The sequence below is a fragment of the Solanum tuberosum genome, unplaced genomic scaffold, assembly GCF_000226075.1.
Source record: "Solanum tuberosum cultivar DM 1-3 516 R44 unplaced genomic scaffold, SolTub_3.0 scf00092, whole genome shotgun sequence".
In the NCBI taxonomy this organism is placed as follows: Eukaryota; Viridiplantae; Streptophyta; class Magnoliopsida; order Solanales; family Solanaceae; genus Solanum; species Solanum tuberosum.
Genome location: NW_006239019.1, coordinates 1,520,315 through 1,541,832, shown reverse-complemented (window position 1 = coordinate 1,541,832; position 21,518 = coordinate 1,520,315). Strand labels below are relative to the sequence as shown.

Sequence of the window (21,518 nt, the reverse complement as noted above, 5' to 3'; positions counted from 1 at the left end):
GAAATTTAAACTTTTATAGTTTTAAAGTTTGAATTTAAATTTTCAAAGTTTTAAATTGTGAAATTTAAACTTTTATACTTTTAAAGTTTGAAATTTTGTATTTAAAACTTTAAAAGTATAAATTTTTTTGCTTCTAATAAAATTATAAGAGTTTTAATATTATTTGTGTAATGTTCCTAATATTTTTATTTTAATAATTTTTTTGTTTTAATTATAACAGTTGGGACCCGGTTTCCGGTCCGGTCTGTTACCGGTCCGGGACGGGTACACTGATTTTTTTCCGGAATTACCAGTTCCGGTTCGGTTTCGGCCCGTGGTGACCGGTTCCGTTCCGGTTCCGGTCCGTCCTGGTCCGGTAGTTCCGGTTCCGGTCCCATTGCCAGCCATAGGTTGAGCCAATTATCAGATCTGCATTTGATGGGCACAATGTATGTATATTAGCTTATGGACAAACTGGAACTGGCAAGACATATACTATGTTAGTTATCTTAACGCATAACGCCCTAATCACCCTTCACAACTCAACAACACTTTCTTAGTGTTCTGCTTGCTCGAGTTTTATTCTGTTCCACTATTACACTGCTCAATAGAAAAAGCTTGAGGAGCTATGTGTCTAAATATTTGGAAGTGGTGCTTTCCGTTAACTAATGAAGTTGCAACTTTTGATTGCAGAAATAGCAAATTGACACAAGTTCTCAAGGATTCTTTAGGTAAATTCTCTCATTCTTGAAAAGCCATTTCCTTGTATGCTGGTCAGAGCTATTATAATTTTCACATTTTGGACAATGATAATTTTGTGGTAGCAGTAGCGCAATATTTCGTTGCATCCACTCAGTGGTTAGGAGTTATAAGGAATCTTAGAATTTCGACTTGTTGGCAGTTGATGTAAAAAACTCTCTTGTTCGGCTTGGTACTTAGACATCTAAATATGCTAAGTTGTTCATAACTTATTTCTTTGAAGTTACTGCTTTAGGTGATAAGTCAAAAGTTTTGATGGTAGTCCATACGAAGAGGATGTTGGAGAGACAACATGCTCCTGTACCTTTTCAAAGAGAGCAAGAGCAGCGGAATGCAATAGAGAACTCTCAGAAGCAATCTTCTCTTTTTTTGTATTGTCTCTGACGACCTTGCGGCTTATCCTTATTTATTGTTTTGCATCCCCTTAGGAATCAAAGAAGCAAATAGAAAGGAGGATCGCGGAGCAAATGAAGGAAGCTGAAGAAGGATGTACAGAACTTAGTACTCAAATACAAAAGGCTGATTTTTTATTGAGTGAGAACAAAAGGCTTTTACATGAAGAAATATCGGTCACTTGAAATCACAGCAACTCCAAGAAACTCTGAGAAGGGACTAAAAACAAATGTCACTAGCTCGGTGCCTCGATTCATGAGTTCCACAGTTGCCAGTCGAATAAGGGAGACTACAGCAGAAAAGGAAATCCATAGCAGACCAAAAAGTGTGAGATCATGGTCTAGGAGCTCTATATTAATTTCTGGTTCACAATCAAACAGCTTTGATCGTCGTTTCAAAGCTCACCTCCGGACTTCAAATAAAAGATCACGTTCATGGCAGGGGATATTAGGTATTAAGCCATCTATCTTACCACAAAGCAAGTCTATCGCGCCCTCGGATCCAAAGCCTAGAAAACCACTAGCTCACCACAGAAGAAGGATGTCTGATCTGCTCTAACTATTACAAGAGTTGATCAAAGATGCTTTAGCTTTTTTTTCCTTTTTTGTGTGTTCTTTACTAACACATCAATGGAAGGTTTAAGCTTTTTCAACTTCAGTTAAATAGTTCCCTTATTTTTTACTCTAGATATGCTAGTTTTGTAGGTTTAGTTTAACCTGGATCAAAAGTATTCATTTTCACAAACATGAACATGTTTTGTGTTTAGTAGTATACTATTCTCTGGGAATCCCCTACCACTTTATAAATTTGTACATTATTGACTTTATGTTGATAGCTATTTATCGCATATTATTTTTATAAATACGATAGATCTTATATATTGACTAATGTGTTTATATATAGAGCTTATATTTGCATTAAAAAAACTAATAATGAATAAAATAATTTCAAATAAAATCTTTTTGACTAAAATATAGTAGTATACTAAATATATGTTTACCTATATATACAAAACAGTATGTCAATAATGTGTAACATAAAAATTTTGAAAAAATTACAAACTCAAACTAATCATACAAAGAATAAAAACGGTATGACATGCCAAGTTAAGGCTAATATATAGAAATGCAAACAAAAAAGAACTATGCATAGGATAACTATCGGGCGATGCAAGTGTGGATTTAAGCTAATGCGGGGTGAAGTGGAACTAGTTGAAATCTTTGTGGATATGCCCTGTAACTATACTGCCCACACTGCTTTTCATTCCTACATATTCCATTAAAATCATTACCTTTAAAAACATGTTAAAGACAAATAATAAAGATTCACACAAAATTAGGAAAGAATTCAAGAAAAAAAAGAATTTTATATATATATATATCATATGGTGAGCAGTGGCGGACCCAAAATTTTCGTTCAGGGGATTCGAAAAATAAAAGTATAAACGTATAAATAAGCCAATAAAACAAAATTTCAAGGAAGTAGTAATATATAGTTTATAGGTACAAAAAGTTAGTTTCGTTAAAAGCAACCCGAAACTAACATGAGTGATTACAGTGAAACAAAAAGTTAGCCCTTTACAATATGTGAATCTAGAACTACGATGCTAAGTAGAGCAAAAAATGGTGCTAACTAGAACAAAAAAATTAGCACTTCATAATGTCTCACTCTAGGACTAGAGTGCTAACTACAAACTCCAAAAAGAGGTCAGTGCTATTACTTTTCAAGCACGTTTACAATACTATTCGACGAGGTTTCATTGCTTGAAAAGACAAATAATATCATCCGTTGAAACATCATTAAACACATCCTTCTCCATAAAAGGAATCATGCAACCGCTCAAGAAGTCATCATTCATTCTTTTGGGTTTAATATTTTGACTTTTGAGTGTTGGGGAAGAACTAAGGAAGTGATTTAGAGATTTGGGAAGTGAAAAAGTTATTAGCCTTTAGGAATGGGAGTATGGGACCCTTGAATTCTTTTGGGTTTAACATCACATTTTAGCATGTTTTTTAAAAAAAAACTAAAAAGATCGTGAAAATCAAAACTGGAACTAAAAGGAAAAAAAAAACAGAAACTAAAAAAGTTAAAAATAAAGCAATAACCCAGGGATTCAAACCCTAGACGTCACGCTTAATTTCGTAGGGAGCTGCCGCTGGGCTATCTCTTTCACCTTGTCATTGAGGGGGTTCAAAATATATATCCACATAAATCTCAAAAAATTACCTTATATATAACGTGCAATTTTTTATCGAGGGGTTTCGGGTGAACCCCTGAACGACACATGGGTCCGCCCATGATGGTGAGAGAGTATACATATTTTAAAACACAAAAGAAATAGATAAAGAGAAAAAACGTATCCTGCGAAAAAAAATGTTAGAAAAGAAAGGAAAGGAAATCATAAATAAAAACAAAGGAGAAAAACTACGAAAATGAAAAATTTCTACCTTACTAAGCATTCATAGGAAGTAAAAACTCTTCTCAACCTTGATATAGTTCAGTTTTGATGACTAATTATATTATTATAATTTTCTCAAAAAGTAAATCTTATTTTGAAATACATTTGCGGTCATTAAAATCTCATTTCACACTTTTGTGTAACAAGTTTATAACTAAAAAAAAAATACTACTTCACAATGAATGTTTATTGGTCTTGGACCTCATCTAGCTTAAAACTTAAATAAACAAAAATTAGATCTTACTTATAAATGCCTTACGTAAATTTTAAGCAAGAGAAAATAGTAAATTTTATTTGAAAAGTAGAGATAATGATGTTAGATTTAGTGAAGTTTTTCTTTGGAGTTAATTAACAAGACAACAATAGTGAATTTTGTTAGTTACATGGGGTTTACAATAAAATTTAACACTTTTTAAATTTTATTTTATAAATATATTAGGTTTAGGCTAAAGGACTAAAATGAACATCTTTTGTTATAATTAAGAACAATTTGAATCAGGTGAAATATATTAAAAACCAAAATAAACACATTTTATTCCACATAAGGACCATTTCAATAAAATAAAATATATTTATAAACCAAAATAACGCATTATTCATATTTTCTCATATTTTTTAAACATAAACTAATTTGAGATCCTTTTGGTATGCTGCTTACTTCCAAAATTCAATTACTATATAATCACAATTCACAAGTCAAACTTTGACACAAAATAAATGATTAGTCAAGATTTCCTTCTAAAGAATTAAATTACATTCCATATATGCCCAAAAAATTTTGGAAACAAAATATAGAAAAGAAAAAATTTCAATAGATATCTGATTTTCAATCTCTCCATATAAATTAGCATTTCCACCAAATCTTAAAAGTATCCCAAATTTCAAAACAAATCTTACTTCTTGAAGAACAAGGAATTTAAGCAGAATGGGAACATGGAATTTTTTTAATTACATTCCATATATGCCCACATAATTTTCTTCTTGGATATAAAATAAATGATCAGTCAAGATTTTCTTCTGAAGATTTAATTACATTCTATATATGCCCACATAATTTTGGAAACGAAATATAGAAAAAAAAATTCAATAGATATCTAATTTTCAATCTCTCCCTATAAATTAACATTTGCACCAAATCTTAGAAGCATCCCAAATTTCAAAACAAATCTTACTTCTTGAAGAACAAAACGAATTAAGGAGAATGTTCGAATGGGAACAGGGAAGAAAAAGATAGAGATCGAAAAAATCACAAAGAAAACTGCTAGAATGGCAACATTTTCGAAAAGAAAGAAAGGACTTTTCAGAAAAGCTGAAGAACTTGAATCCTTGACAAGTTCTCGTGTTACCTTCGTTGTTTTTTCACCTTCTGACATTCCTTATACTTACGGAGATGTTAACTCTATTATAAAGAAGCATTTTTCTAGCTGTAATCGCTCAGAAATATCGACATCAGTGATGAATTCTCATCATTCCTCTTATGATGTTTCTGGCGAATCTTCAGAGTCAAAATCATCATCGACCCCAAAGGGGAATGGTCTTCGTGGTTGGGTGGAGGATATAGATGTGGAAGGCCAAAATTTGAATCAACTGTTAATGTTGAAGGAGCAATTGGAAGGAACCAGAAAGAAGATCGTTTCCAATGATTCTGAATCATTTCAAGCTTTTTTTATGTAGCATGTCTCAATAGAATTAGTGGTCTAAAAATAGAGCATGAGCATATTAGAAGCAGACTATTAGAAGTTTTTTCCATTATATGTTTTAATTATTTAAATTTATCATATGAATGAGCATTGAGTGAATTTTATGAATAAACTATTTCGTTATTGTATTTTCAAAATTAATATTTTGTTTGTGAATATCATTTGTTTTTGCTTACCAATTTCACTGGACAATGTTAAGTAGTTCACTTTTTTAACAAATGTGTTATATGTCTGACGTATATCTTGAAAAATTAGTCCATGTGTGTTGATATGAACATTGTTGATATAAATATTAGAATTATTGAAAAAAGTCCCTATAAAAGTTAAACATGCTCTTATGTCAATTTGATTATCCTAACCCTAACTTAACTCTCACGAAAGAAAAGTCAATTTAATTATTCTGACTCTAAATTTAACCATCACAAAAAAAACACTAATTAGGACTTTTAATTAAGTTGTATCATATATGCTTTATGTAAATTAAAAATGTGTTTTCATCTATTTTGATGAGATTTTGTTAGTAAAGAAGAATATGTTTGGTGTTGCTGCTAAAAACGACTTATTTTTAGAAGCACTTTTTAAAAATGACTTTTCAGAAAAAGTGCTTTTAAAAAAAAACAATTTGTGTTTGGCCGATTCATCTGACAAGTGTTTGTTATAAACAAATTGCATTTGGTTATCTTTGAGTCAAATTATGAAAAAGGACAATTATTAATGTACTTTTAATATTAAGATTATTTTATAAAGACAAACTATTTTAAATATTTATTCTAAAATATTCATTAAATTTTACTCTAATATTTAATTTAGTTAAAAAAAATTAAATAGTTTCCATGTCCTGTTTTATCTTTATCACATTTCTTATTTTTTTCCATAACAGTTCATGTCACTTATTGCAAATAACTTACTTTTTTCATAATTATTTTTTAATTTATTTGAGTATAAGCTAATGAAAATTCTGTATTTTCATATAATTTTTAGGTACTGGGGTAATTTTTTAAATTTATTTGTATATAATTTATTGCCGTCTTAAATGAAAAGATGCATTTTTACACTCTGTTTGGATCATTGTTACCCATTCTATTGTATTGTATCGTTACTATACCTACAGTGTTTGTTTTGATTGTTATTTAAAATGTATTGTATTGTATTGTTAAATTCTGTTGTTACGTAACAATGAAAACCTCCATTTTATGGAACAACAAATTTGATGTGTTTCCATTGTTACTTAATTTCTTTTTCCAATTATATCTTTACATAATATTTCATAATACTATTTTACCCTTTACCTTATATTATTTAATTTTAGTCAAACCTCCTACCCTAGAATAAATAAGGATTAGTGTGATCAATAATGCAACATTCACATACATACATGCATTATAATGAAGTAATTACAAATACATATCACATCAACATGAAATCACAACCATCACCTACCTCGAACAAAGCTTGAATCCCCTAAGAAATTTGATTCTTCCCTTTCCGGATTCTTTCCGCTTGTTCTTGGTCTACAAACAATCAATATAACGCGAGGATCAATAAACAAGACCCAATTACCCGGATCATAATCAATCATATCAACCCTAGGTCAAACCCTTGATCCCCCTACCCAGATTAGGGCTTTTTCCACCATAAATCCCAGATCAAAACCCTCCCCCATCGATAATAACCTAAGAAACTAAGTTCTACGGTCGAAACATGAATTCAGGGAGTAAAAACTTTATTACCTTTAGCCTCAAGAATGGTGGAAAACTGTCAAGAAAACACCTGGGGTCGTTCCTTAGCTCTCAAAGTCGAAAAGTGCAAAATAAAACATTTTTGGGGTTTATTTTTGACTTAAGCCGCGTCTGTCCTGCCACAGCGGTCCTCACCCCACTATGGCGGCCCTGCCTTGGCGGGAATAATTCCGCCACAACGGCTTGCACGGAAACAGTGAGCAAATTTAAGAATTCCAAACCCCAATTTCACAACACACCTTCATCCCATGACACTTAGAAAATACCCGTTCACGCTACGATCAGTTTCGGGAGTTCTACTCACCTGAATTCAATTCTGTAAAGTCGTACGGTTTCCTTAATGTCTTAGCTATATATTCATATGATCAAATTCATAATTAGATCTCCCAATTGTTACCAGATTTCCCTAGACCTTACTGAAGATTCTATCCAAATTAAATCTGGACTAGATTGGAAAATTCCAAATTACTATCAAAAAGTTTTTGGGTCCAAAAATTTTCCCCGTTGACTTTTCTATAACGATGGGAACCGATCGTTACAATAATATAGTACATCTATATATACAAAACCGTATGTCAATAATGTGTAACATAAAAAATTATAAAAAATTACAAACTCAAACTAATCATACAAAGAATGAAAACGGTATGACATGCCAAGTTAAGGCTAATATATAGAAATGCAAACAAAAAAGAACTATCCATAGGATAACTATCGGGCGATGCAAGTGTGGGTTTATCCTAATGCGGGATGGAGTGGAATGAGTTGAAATCTTTGTGGATTTGCCCAGCAACTATACAGCCCACACTGCTTTTCATCCCTACATATTTAATTAAAATCACTACCTTTAACAACACGTTAATGACAAATAATAAAGATTCACACAAAATTAAAGAACAATTAATTTGGAATTACATTTTAATTTATCATAGAGGCAAAATCGTAATCTAACTTTCAAGTTAGGGGCTCCCCCACTTATATATATATAGTATAAATTTTATGAATCACATAGTCTTAATATGAAATTACAATTTATCCCTATTTAGTTTGTAATTACATTAATCCCTTAAAAGTAAAACAAATCGGATACATAATATGTAGCTCGGATACATTAAAAACTAGCTCGGATATATTATAAAATAATTTAGAATTAGGAGAGAAATAAGGAATTTTAGAGGTTTTTAAAAATAGAAGGGAATATTAGAAATAAGAGAAACATAAGACATGTATTTCAGTAATTTTTCCATATATATATATATGATAAATAGGATCAAAATTTAGATGACTAATTATATTATTATAATTTTCTCAAAAAAAAATCTTATTGTGAAATACATTTATAGTCATTAAAACCTCATTTCATACTTTTGTGTAACAAGTTTATAACAAAAAAAAAAACTACTTCACAATGAATGTTTGTTGGTCTTGGACCTCTTCTAGCTTAAAACTTAAATAAACAAAAATTAGATCTTACTTATAAATGTCAATGGTAAATTTTAAGCAAGAGAAAAAAGTAAATTTTATTCGAAAAGTAGAGACCATGATGTTAGATTTAATGAAGTTTTTCTTTGGAGTTAATTAACAAGACAACAATGGTGAATTTTGTTAGTTACATAGGGTTTACAATTAAATTTAACACTTTTTAATTTTATTTTATAAATATATTAGGTTTAGGCTAAAGGATCAGAATGAACAACTTTTGTTATACATTAAGAACAATTTGAATCAAGTGAAATATATTAAGAATCAAAATTAACACCTTTTATTACACGTAAGGACCATTTCAATAAAATGAAATATATTTATAAACCAAAATAACGCATTATTCATATTTTCTCATATTTTTTAAACATAAACTAATTTGAGATCTTTTTGGTATGTTGCTTACTTCCAAATTTCAATTACTATATAATCACAATTCACAAGTTAAACTTTGACACAAAATAAATGATCAGTCAAGATTTTCTTCTCAAAAATTAAATTACATTCCATATATGCCCACAAAATTTTGGAAACAAAATATAGAAAAAATTTCAATAGACATCTGATTTTCAATCTCTCCCTATAAATTAACATTTTCACCAAACCTTAAAAGTATCCCAAATTTCAAAACAAATCTTACTTCTTGAAGAACAAAACAAATTAACGAGAATGGGAACAGGGAAGAAGAAGATAGATATCGAAAAAATTACAAAGAAAACTGCTAGAATGGTGGCATTTTCGAAAAGAAAAAGAGGACTTTTCAGAAAAGCTGAAGAACTTGAATCCTTGACAAGTTCTCGTGTTACCTCCGTTGTTTTTTCACCTTCTGACATTCCTCATACTTACGGAGATGTTAACTTTGTTATAAAGAAGCATTTTTCTAGCTGTAATCGCTCAGTAACATCAACATCAGTGATGAATTCTCATCATTCCTCCTATGATGTTTCTGGCGAATCTTCTGGGTCAAAATCATCATCGAACTCAAAGGGGAATGGTCTCCGTGGCTGGGTGGAAGACATAGATGTGGAAGGATGTCAAAATTTGAATCAACTGTTAATGTTGAAAGAGCAATTGGAAGGAACCAGAAAGAAGATTGTTTCCAATGATTCTGAATCATTTCAAGCTTTTTTTATGTAGCATGTCTCAATAGAATTAGTGGTTTAAAAATAGAGCATGAGCATATTTTTAAAAAAAAATTGATTGTACTATTGTTAAAATGCAGTTCAGAAGCAGACTATTAGAAGTTTTTTCCATTATATGTTTTATTATTTAGATTTATCATATGAATGAGCATTGAGTGAATTTTATAAATCAACTATTTCGTTATTGTATTTTCAAAATTGATGTTTCGTTTGTGAATATCATTTGTTTTTACTTACCAATTTCACTGGATACTGTTAAATAGTTCTCTTTTCAAAGAAATGTGTTATATATCTGACGTATATCTTGAAAAATTAGTCCATGTGTGTTGATATAAATATTAGAATTATTGAAAACAAACCCTATAAAAGTTATATGTGTAAACATGCTCATCTGTCAATTTGATTACCCTAACCCTGACTTAACTCTCACGAAAGAAAAGTCAATTTAATTATTCTAACTCTAAAATCAACCCTCACAAAAAAACTAGTTAGGACTTTTAATTAAGTTGTATTGTATATGCTTTATGTAAATTAAAAATGTGTTTTCTTCTATTTTGATGAGATTTTGTTAATAAATAAGAGTATGTTTGGTGTTGTTGCTAAAAACGACTTATTTTTAGAATCACTTTTTTAAAATGACTTTTTAGAAAAGTGTTTTTTTTTTAAAAAAACAATTTGTGTTTGACCGATTCATCTGAAAGGTGTTTCTTATAAACAAATTGCATTTGGTTGATCTTTGAGTCAAATTATGAAAAAGGACAATTGTTAATGTACTACTAATATTAAGATTATTTTATAGATACAAACTATTTTAAATATTTATTAAATTTTACTCTAATATTTAATTTAGTTAAAAAAATTAATTAGTTTCCATGTCCTGTTTTATTTTTATCATATTTATTATTTTTTTCCATAACAGTTCAGGTCACTTATTGCGAATAACTTACCTTTTTCATTATTATTTTCTAATTTATTTGTATATAAGCTAATGAAAAGATGCATCTTTAATAAAAATACACATTTTTATCCCCGTGTTAAATGAAAAGATGCATCTTTAATAAAAATACACATTTTTATTTATTTATTTTTTCATTCTATTTTTTTAAAATTTATCTGCATATAATTTAGGGAAAAGAGTCAAAAGTAGCTTTAATTGACGGAAAATTCCAAATTCACTCAAATTAACACGAATTTTTAAAAAAAACTCATTCCCCATTTTAAACTCAATACCCCGACCCCTCTATCTTTTTAATCGGTATAACCCATTCCCCTTTTACTCACGCAACTATATGGTCTCGATTCACGATTCCTCCATTAATGGAACACAAGCTCCATTTCCGTTTCATTCCAATTTTCAAAGTTGCCAAATTTTTCTCTCTTGTCTCTACCAAAATTTATTCACACACAAAAAATATTCAACTGTGTTAATCTCTCTATGTCGCTCTGTTAATCTCACTGCCATTGTCGTTTTAAAATATTCATTTGTTTCTAACTCTATTTTGTACTGACCCTTTTCTTTTTTTTCCTTGTTTTTAATGGAAAAGTTGAGGTCTTTCATATATCTGTCTGTGGTTCATTATCTTTATTGTGTTAACTCTCCTTCACACCCAATAGAAGAACGTCAAAATTTATTGAAAGAAACCCCAATACGCAGTTTTTCTACAATGAGTTCTTCGGGTATGGATGCAACTGATAGGAAAGAAGTAGTCGTCAAAGCGAATATCAGAGAAACCCCCAAAACCCATAGAGAAACAGAGCTCTCTTCTTCTTCATCTTCTTCGAAAACCCAGTTGAGTAACAATGCCAGTACATATGAGAGTATACAAAATAAGGTGTATAGAGATTCCAGTTACGATTTCTCTAACGATGCAGCAATGAAACGCATGAGGGATGACATCAAAGATTTCGATTTCGTAACGGAATCGCCCTTTTCATGGTCGTCTCCGTTATCTAGGGTGGAAGAAAGCCCCAACCACGGCGTACTTACGCCGAGGGAAGTTCGGGTTTCTTTCAATCGGAACCTTGCCAGTAATGTATCGATTTGCCGCCGGTCCAATTTGAGTACTAGATCGGATTTAAAAGATGAGGTTGTGCTCAGTACCAGCTCTTCGTTTTGGAGAAAATCGCATCTTTTAGCTGCTACTAGAACAAAATCAAGGCTAATGGACCCACCTGAGCAAAAGGTCACAGGAGATTACTATAAAATTTGGGATTTTAGAAATGGGAGAGGGATCGGGGCTTTGGGTTTAAAATAGGGAATTATTTTTTTAAATTTAAATTTGGGTTAATTTGAGTGAATTTGAAATTTTCCGTCAATTGAAGGGTATAATTGGTAAAATTAATAACAACGAGGGTATAAATAACTTTGTTTTAACGGCAGATATGTAGTCAAGTAATAAATTAAAGTTGAGAGTATTTTTGACCCTTTTCCCTATAATTTATCATCAATTCATTATTTTAAACGAGAAAACATGTCTTTTTATTTGTCTATTTTCTATTAATTTAAATCAGACGACATCTTGGTTCTTACATGAAGAGACGTGTTTTTTTTATTTATGTTTGTTTACTGTTGATTTAATTAACTTTACTTTTAAGGGTTGTACATGGAAACATTGGAAAGTAATAGTTGAGTATTATTGTTTTTTCTAATTATTATAAGTAATATCCTAAAATAATTTGGTTTCTAGAAACTATTTGGTTAAATTAAGAAAAAAAGTAAATTATGTTGTTTAATTTAAATGGGATGTTATCTATTTTTCACTAGTCAAATCAACTTAATTATTTCTGGTAAAAAATATATTAGCACTCAATTAACAGTTAACATGTTGTTGTCTTGTATGAATTCGCTACGGGTTAAGGGACGAAGCCTCTTGACAAAATTAGTAACATATGTGTTAATTAGTTTTCATGTCTTATTTCATTTTACCATACTAATTATCTTTTTTTTTTATCCAGTTTCATTCATCCATCACGAAGAATCTATCTTTTTTGTAATATTTTTCTAATTTATTTGTGTATAACTTATTAGTACCATCTTAAACGAAAAGACGTATCTTTTCATTTGTCTTTTTTTTAGAATTTTTTAATTTTTTTTATGTATAATTCATCACCATTTTAAATGAAAAAATATGTTTCTTTTCATTTATCAATATTATATGGGAAAAGGGTCAAAATACCCCTCAACTTTAGTTTATTAGTTGACTGTACCCCTACCGTTAAAGCAAAGTTATTTATACCCTCGCCGTTACTAATTTCACCATATATACCCCTCAATTGACGGTAATCCCCATTACAAACAAAATTGATCCGATTTCTTAAAAAATAACCCACTCCCCATTTTAAACCCATGCCCAACCCATTTATCTAACTTAAACCCAAAAAAATTTAACTCATTTTCTATACCCATTCTCAAAAAAATAATTATTTGGAGCTACTGTCATGATAATTCTTCAATTGTGTTTCTCCAATTCTGCCATGATTCTTCATTTGCTCTTCATTTGAACTTTATTTTTTCTTTATCAACAATGAAGCAACCAAGAAATACTAGAAAATAAACGAAAACAAACAATCAATAAATTTTATTTGAAAAAATAAAATTTTACCAGAGAAATAATTTTGTTGATCGGATTTAACATTAACAGGGAAGAGGGAGATGTGGCGTGACTTCAAAGACATTGTCGAGCAGCAACTAAAACACAAAAACTGATCAGATCTGAGCACTTTTAGACTAGTATGATGACTCTATTAATGGAGAAAAGAGAAAAAGGAGAGCGCCATCGTGGTCGGCCATGGCCATTCCGAAGCTAACCATCGTCGCCGGAGCTCGAAGCAGACATGGATTTTACCCAAATAATTACAACAAAAAAATTAAACCTAAAAGAAAATTCACAACCCCCACCCCCTGTTTTGTCTTCCTCAAAGACCCTGCCCATTTGCAGAAACATTTGCACACCCCATCCTCCCCTCTAATTTTCTTCTCCAAACTCTCCGATTCCTTTTAGTGCACACACCTACACACTATTTCTTTTTCCATCATTTTAGTGTAAGTAAGATTCCCTATTGTAAAAATTTAACTTTGTAAGGAAATTGGTGAAGTAGGTATATGTGCTTCTCACAAAGATGGCTGTTTTTTGCAGTCATGAGAAGAGGCAGTGATGATGTTCACTTTTTGCTGGAATTTGGAGAAAAAAAAAATTAAAAGGAAGAATAAAAAAAGTTGTAGAAATGGTGGCTAAAGGGCAAGGAAAATGTTTTTTTTTTAAAGATAGATTGATGGGTCGGACATGGGTTTAAAATGGGGTATGGGTCATTTTTTTAAGAAATCGGGTCAATTTTGTTTAATTTGGTAATTTTCGTCAATTGAGGGGTATAAATGGTGAAATTAGTAATGGCGAGGGTATAAATAACTTTGTTTTAACGGTAGAGGTATAGTCAACTAATAAACTAAAGTTGAGGGGTACTTTTGACCCTTTTCCCATATTATATTGATTCAAATCACACAACTTCTTACCCCCTTAAGTGAGGAGATGTGTCTTCTCATTTCTATTTGTTTACTAATAATTTAATTAACTTTCTTTTTGAGGATTGTATCAAAAAAGTAAAAGATTTTTCTAATTACAAGTAATTTCCTAAAATAATTTGGTTTCTAGAAAGTATTTAGTTAAATTAAGAAAAAGTAAAATATGTTATTTAATTCAAATTGATTTTTTATAGATTTTTCACAAATAAAACTAGCTTAATTATTTATGGTAAAAATTTTATTGACACTCAATTGACATGTCCTAGTGCATTATTTTAATGCTGATAGCAATGGAGAATTTTCCAAATGAGAGGCTAGAAGCACTTATTTGAGAAAAATACATTTTTGTTAAAAAAATTGTGTTTGGTAAATCAATAAAATTGTTTTTAATTAAAAACATAAGTAATTTTCTATTGTTGGGGAAAAAACTAAAAATTTCTTCTTCTTAAAAAATGCAGAAGCAAAAACAAAAAATTATTTTACTCAAAACTAAAATTTCTCATATATATATATATCAATAAATCTCTTATTAATTAATTGACATATCTCATAAGTCTGGTTAAATTTCATATAAGAATTTTATTTTACGTTTATAAATTATTATTTTATACTTCTCATATTATTTTAAGTATAATTTTATGGAATTAGAAAAAAAGATAATAACAATATTTTTGTAAGGTTAAAAAAAAGAGAAAAAATAACAATTAAAGATTTCAACCCTTCCAATATATATATATATATATGCTAAATGACCAGAAAATTTGGCCAGAATTTGGCCAGAAATTTATAAAGTCTATAATATATTTTTTATTTTAAAATAAACTGATCTTTTTTTTTCATTTTTTAATTAAAATGTATTAAAGTTAAAAGAGTATATAAAAATGTTCAAAAAGATAAAATAACATAGTGTGAAATATGTTATTTTACCATTCTGGCCAAAACTTCTAGCCAAAAGGATTTTTCATATATATAATATTGATTGAAAATTTAAATATGTACATTTTAATTTAATAAAAATAGATATTTAATTAACTTTCAAGCTTTCAAGTTTCAAGGGTAAAAAGTTTCCCATTCAGGTGTAATATGAAGAAAAGTATTCATTTTCACAAACATAAACATGTTTTCTGTTTAGTAGTACATAAAAAAGGATCAAAATTAAGATGACTAATTAGTTTTTTTTCTCAAAAATAAATCTTATTTTGAAATCCATTTGAAGTCATTAAAACATCATTTCACACTTTTGTGTAACAAGTTTATAACGAAAAAATAACACTACTTTACAATGAATGTTTATTGGTGTTGGACCTCTACCAACTTAAAATTAAAAGGAAAAATGGTCTGATATGCTCCTTAACTTTGTCATTTAGAGCATATATATTCGTTGTTATGAAAATAGTTCATATATACCCATATTGTTATATAAATAGCTCTCATTTATTCTTTTCCTCTAATGGAAGTGAAATAATAAATTTTAATTTAATCTTTTAATAATTTTTTTGAAAAAAATATAATCCATATGGCATTTTTTTCATTTTTTTTTTCATATGGGCATATTTGATCCTCCTCGCACGTATTTTTTTTTCTTTTTTTGTTTCAACTACTAATTTAAATTTATTATTTTGATGGTCAAATTTATTTATGTTTCACTAATTTTCTTGTAAATTTATTATAGATGCTCATTTTAAATGTATTTTCACAAATACAAAAACTAAATTATAATATAGCCACAAAAAAAAAATTAGTTTTAAATTTTTTCTTTACACTAAAGAATGAAATAAAAAAGAACAAGAAACTAGAATAATGATAATCAAAGAAGTAAAAAAATAATTTGTGGATGAAAAAGATTAAAATATACCTTGAACTTTGTTAGAAGGATCATATATATACTCCTACATGAATTTTTTAAAATTTAAAGTAAAAAAAATAAATTTAAAACTAATTTTTCACTTCCGTTAGGTGAAGGGTATATGAATCTGAGCTCCTTTTGTAATGGTAAGGGTATATGCGAGCCAATTGTGTAACAGTGAGGGTATATATGAGCCACTTTTAATTATAACGAGGTATATCAGCTCTAAATGGCAAAGTTGAGGGGTATATTGGTCCTTCCCCAACTAAAATAAACCAAAATGATAACTTACTTATAAATGTCATACGTAAATTTTGAGAAAGAGAAAATAGTAAATTTTATTCGAAAATTAGAGACAATGATGTTAGATTTCATGAAGTTTTTCTTAGCAGTTAACAAACAAGACAACAATTGTGAATTTTGTTAGTCACATGGAGTTCACAGTAAAAATTAACACTTTTTAATTTTATTTTATAAATCTATAGATTTAGGCTAAATGACCAAAATGAACACCTTTTGTTATACGTTAAAACAATTTCAATAAGGTGAAATATATTAAGAACAAAAAATACATATTTTATTAAACATAAGGACCCTTTAAATAAAATGAAATATATTTATAAACCAAAGTAAAGCATTATCCATATTTTTTAAATATAAGCTAATTTGAGATCCTTTTGGTATATTGCTTACTTCCAAATTTGAATTACTATATAATCACAATTCACAAGTTAAACTTGGATATAAAATAAATGATTTTCTTCTGAAGATTTAATTGCATTCCATATATGCCCATAGAATTTTGGAAACGAAATATAGAAAAAAAATAATTTCAATAGATATCTGATTTTCTATCTCTCTCTATAAATTAACATTTTCACCAAACCTTAGAAGCATCCCAAATTTCAAAACAAATCTTACTTCTTGAAGAACAAAACGAAATAAGGAGAATGGGAACAGGGAAGAAGAAGATAGAGATCAAAAAAATCACAAAGAAAACTGCTAGAATGGTGGCATTTTCGAAAAGAAGGAAAGGACTTTTCAAAAAAGCTGAAGAGCTTGAATCCTTGACAAGTTCTCATGTTACCTCTATTGTTTTTTCACCTTTTGACAGGCCTTATACTTATGGAGATGTCAACTCTGTTATAAAAAGGCATTTTCCTAGCTGTATTCGCCCAGAAATGTCAACACCAGTGATGAATTCTCATCATTCCTCTTCTGATGTTTTTGGCGAATCTTCGGGGTCAAAATTATCATCAGCCCCAAAGGGGAATGGTCTCCGCAGTTGGGTGGAGGATATAGATGTAGAAGGATGTCAAAATTTGAATCAACTATTAATGTTGAAGGAGCAATTGGAAGGAACCAGAAAGAAAATTGTTTCCACAGATTCTGAATCATTTCAAGCTTTGTTTATCTAGCATGTTTCAATAGAATAAGTGGTCTAAAAATAGAGCATGAGCATATTTAAAAAATAATTAGATTGTACTATTGTTAAAATGCAGTGCAGAATCGAAAGGAGATTATGATAAGTTTTTTCCATTGTATGTTTTAATTATTTAGATTTATCATATAAATGAGCATTGAGTGAATTTTATAAATCAACTATTTCGTTATTGTAGTTTCAAAATTGATGTTTCATTTGTGAAAATCATTTGTTTTCATCAACCAATTTCACTCTTAAGTAGTTCACTTTTCAAAGAAATGTGTTATATGTCTGACGTATATTCTGAAAAATTAACCCATATGTGTTGAAAGGGCTGTCTTAACCCCTAGGTCACTAATTTCATTGTTTGAGGGCAAAATACATATATATGTATTAAAAAGATAAATAAAATACTTCTATTTTTAAATAAAAAACAAATGGGTAAGAATAAAAATAAAATTCATAGTGTCTTTAGTTTCCACTTTTCTAGAGGAATGGAAACATTTGGGAATATTTTTCTTATGTGAAATATTACATAGAGATCGAAAAAATCACAAAGAAAACTTCTAGAACAGTCACATTCTCAAAAAGACGGAAAACATTTTCAAAAAAAGCTAAAGAATTTGTATTTATGACGGGTTTTCATGTTGCCTTGGTTTTTTTTTTGATGACAAGGGAAACCCGCAGCAGCTACCCTTTGGGTGCGCACAAGGTAAAACCCCCGCTCCTATGCAATAGCTCGCAAACCACATAGGAGAGGTAACCCAGACTAGGCAAACCTAGTGCGACGAACTCGACCCAGAAGGCAAACCGCAAAGGCAAGGGGTTTCGAACTTGAGACCTCCAACATGGAAGTCCCAAGCTCAAACCACTGGGCCACCCCTTGCCTTAGTTGTTTTTCACTAACCGAAAGGCCTTATACTTGTGGAGACATTCATTCCGCTATAAAAAGATATTTTTCTAGTACTAGATGTATAAAATTATTAACTTTAGGGCTAAATTCTCATTCTTCTGATTCTGACTCTGATTCTGATGTTATTGTTTATGGCGGAAATCATCGTCAATCTCGAAGAGGACTCTGTAGGTGGAGAGTATAGATATTGAACAATATCAAAATTTGAATCAACTCTTAATGTTAAAGCAACAATTGGAAGGAACAAGATAAAAGATTGTTTCCATTGAAGTTGTTGAGTCGTTCTGTATTACCTTTTGGTGATGATGTATTAATTATAATTTTTTAAGTATAATCAATTTATTTTTGTTGATTTTAATGAAAAAAAATTGGAAATGCAAGCTTCACACAACAATATAATATATATAAATAATACATAAAGTAATATATAATAATAATAATATAAAACATAAATAAATAAAAATAAAAAATAAAATTCTTGAATAAAAATTAACCATACTTATGAGATATGTTAATTAATTAATAAGATATATACTGATAAATATGTACATATGTGAGGGATATTTTAGCCTTAAAAAAAATTAATTTTCTATTTCTGCTTCTGGTTTTTAAAAAAAAATTCTTCCCAAGCAGAAAAACAACTTGTACTTCCATTTAAAAATCAGTTTTAAGAATTTGTCAAATACTTAATGGACTCTTAATAAGTTTCTTTTGAAACTATTAAATCATTTCTAATATGAACAATTTTCTTCCTTCAATTGTAGTAATAAATTAAGAAAGATTTACATAAATATACTATATTAAGAAAATATTTAGTACCATTTATAGCAATGTCATTTTTTTTTACTTGATTACTTTTAATATATTTATAATACAATTTTAAGACATATTACAAAGAACAATTTATAAAACACATAATACAAGTTTTATTGATGAATAATATATTTATCACACATTTAATACACTTATAATACAATGTGTCAATTTCTTACCAAACAATCATAATATATTTTAAAACAATTATAATACAAATATATTGCATACATAATTCACTTTTAATACGTATTGCAGATTTATCATAATACTGATATATATTGCTATAAATAGTAATAAATAAAAAGTATTGTTAAAATTAATAATTATTTATTGAAAGGTACATATTCAAGTTATTTTTCCATAAATTAACTCTTTTAAAACTTGCAATTAAGAGTCTGTTTGGATTGACTTAAAAAAGTAGAGTAACTTTTAAGTCAAAAGTAAAAAAGTTAAATTGAAATGACTTTTAAATCAAAATATAAAAAGTAGGGGAGACCTACATTTGATTTTTGACTTATTTTAAATCATTTTAAACTTATTTTAAATTTATATATATATATTTGTCAAACACTCCAGAAGTTAAAAACTAATTTAAAAGTAGATTTCATCAACTTTTAAGTCAATCCAAACGCCCTTTATACAAACTACTCCCCCATCCCATTTTATGTGAGGTAGTTTGACTCGACACAGAGTTTAAGAAAGTAAGGAAGACTTTTAAAACTTGTGGTCTAAAATGAATGATAGAAATTTGTGTGGTTGTAAATCATTTCATTAAGAGTAAAATAGACATTTTATAGTTAAATTATTTTAAGTCACGGGACTGAGGGCGTATCATATATTTCATAATATTATCCATATAGTTAAACATTTCTTTAAGAAGTAGAAAAGAAAAATAATATAATTACGATGGCAAAAATAATCACCATTCATAATAAAATATATTATATTATTTATGATGTATCAAAAATACTTCATCAATGATCATTAATAGTAAAAATTTTCCTCAAATCTCCCATAAAAATAAGTTACTCCTAATATTAATGAATTGTGAAATTTTATTCAACCATATAAACATTGCAATCGGAAAAAGAGAGTGAAATGTATAATCCGATAAACAGATGGTACAAATACTGAAACGCAGAAAAATCTCACCACTCTCATGGCTCTGCTATCGTCGAAATTGAAAGGAGTGGTAGTATCTCTGCCGGTGCTGCTCCTCTCCGGCGCCGCCTTTTCCGCCGTATTATTCTTTTTTCTTTTTTCTTCACCACCACCGTGTAATTGCCCTGTCACTCCAACCATCACCACCGTCAGTGGCGGGGGGGGGGGGGGGACCGGCAACGGAGAACATATCTCGACGTCATCAGAGTATATAGAGTGGGTGAAGAAACATAATTTTTGCTGGTTTGACCACTAACTTTTTTAACATAAATGGAATTTTACGGGACATTTTTTTGTATATACATCAAAATTCAGTCAACGTTCCTTGTTTGAGAATGGTAAATAAACAAATTAGGAAAAAAATATAAAAGGCGCTGGAGAAGTTAATTCATTTTTTTATATATAGAGACAGAAAAATAAGGAAACCAATTATGGAAAAGAAAAATAATTTTAGCAGGAAACTACCAATTCATATAGTTTTAGAAATCCTTACCTAAAAGGTATCTGGTTTTCAATCTCTCCTATAAAAAATAAATATATTTACCCCAAAGTTTTAATTTCAAAGCAAAATATATTTCTTGAAGAAGAACCCGAAAGAAGAAAAAGAAACACAGAGGAAATTTAGGAGAATGGGCACAGGGAAGAAGAAAATAGAGATAGAGAAAATTATAAAGGAAACTTCTAGAATGGTTACATTCTCGAAAAGGCGGAAAGGACTTTTCAAAAAAGCTAAAGAATTTGAATCCATGACGGGTTCTCGTGTTGCTTCAATTGTATTGTCACCCACAGGAAGGCCTTATACTTGTGGAGACGTTGATTATGCTATAAAAAGACATTTTTCTAATAGCAGATGTATGGAATTATTAATGTCAGACATGAATTCTCGTGATTCTAATTCTAATTCTGATTTTAATTCTAATATTGTTATGTATGGTGAAACTTCGGGATCGAAATCATCTTCAACTCCAAAGAGGAATAATCTCCGCAATTGGGTGGAGGGTATAGATGTTGAACAATGTCAAAATTTGAATCAACTCTTAATGTTGAAGGAACAATTGGAAGGAACAAAAGAAAAGATTGCTTCCATTGAAGACGTTGAGGCGTTTGAAGCTTTGTTTGTTTAAATGTTTTTAACTTATTTGATTTATATACTTGTACTCTGTTATATATTAGTAATTATATTGGTAT

The 21,518-nt window shown here is 29.4% G+C and overlaps 4 protein-coding genes and 1 pseudogene across 4 annotated transcripts; all 5 read left to right on the top strand.

The window, feature by feature from the left end:
* LOC102593890 (uncharacterized) overlaps nucleotides 1-1,735 on the top strand; it is an 8,292-nt pseudogene extending 6,557 nt beyond the window's left edge.
* Nucleotides 1,736-4,798: 3,063 nt separating this feature from the next.
* On the top strand, nucleotides 4,799-5,263 carry LOC107060704 (agamous-like MADS-box protein AGL61). The gene has a single exon (XM_015308890.1). It carries the CDS (start codon nucleotides 4,799-4,801, stop codon nucleotides 5,261-5,263), a length of 465 nt encoding a protein of 154 aa, XP_015164376.1.
* A 3,916-nt stretch (nucleotides 5,264-9,179) lies between these two features.
* Nucleotides 9,180-9,647, top strand: LOC107060703 (agamous-like MADS-box protein AGL61). Its single transcript, XM_015308889.1, has one exon. It carries the CDS (start codon nucleotides 9,180-9,182, stop codon nucleotides 9,645-9,647), a length of 468 nt encoding a protein of 155 aa, XP_015164375.1.
* Nucleotides 9,648-16,967: 7,320 nt separating this feature from the next.
* On the top strand, nucleotides 16,968-17,435 carry LOC107060702 (agamous-like MADS-box protein AGL23). The gene has a single exon (XM_015308888.1). It carries the CDS (start codon nucleotides 16,968-16,970, stop codon nucleotides 17,433-17,435), a length of 468 nt encoding a protein of 155 aa, XP_015164374.1.
* A 3,524-nt stretch (nucleotides 17,436-20,959) lies between these two features.
* Nucleotides 20,960-21,454, top strand: LOC102593570 (agamous-like MADS-box protein AGL62). Its single transcript, XM_006347800.1, has one exon. It carries the CDS (start codon nucleotides 20,960-20,962, stop codon nucleotides 21,452-21,454), a length of 495 nt encoding a protein of 164 aa, XP_006347862.1.
* Nucleotides 21,455-21,518: the final 64 nt, after the last annotated feature.

Coding starts and splice junctions, on each gene's coding strand:
- LOC107060702 (XM_015308888.1), top strand. CDS start 16,968: ATGGGAACAGGGAAGAAGAAGATAGAGATCAAAAAAATCACAAAGAAA.
- LOC107060703 (XM_015308889.1), top strand. CDS start 9,180: ATGGGAACAGGGAAGAAGAAGATAGATATCGAAAAAATTACAAAGAAA.
- LOC102593570 (XM_006347800.1), top strand. CDS start 20,960: ATGGGCACAGGGAAGAAGAAAATAGAGATAGAGAAAATTATAAAGGAA.
- LOC107060704 (XM_015308890.1), top strand. CDS start 4,799: ATGGGAACAGGGAAGAAAAAGATAGAGATCGAAAAAATCACAAAGAAA.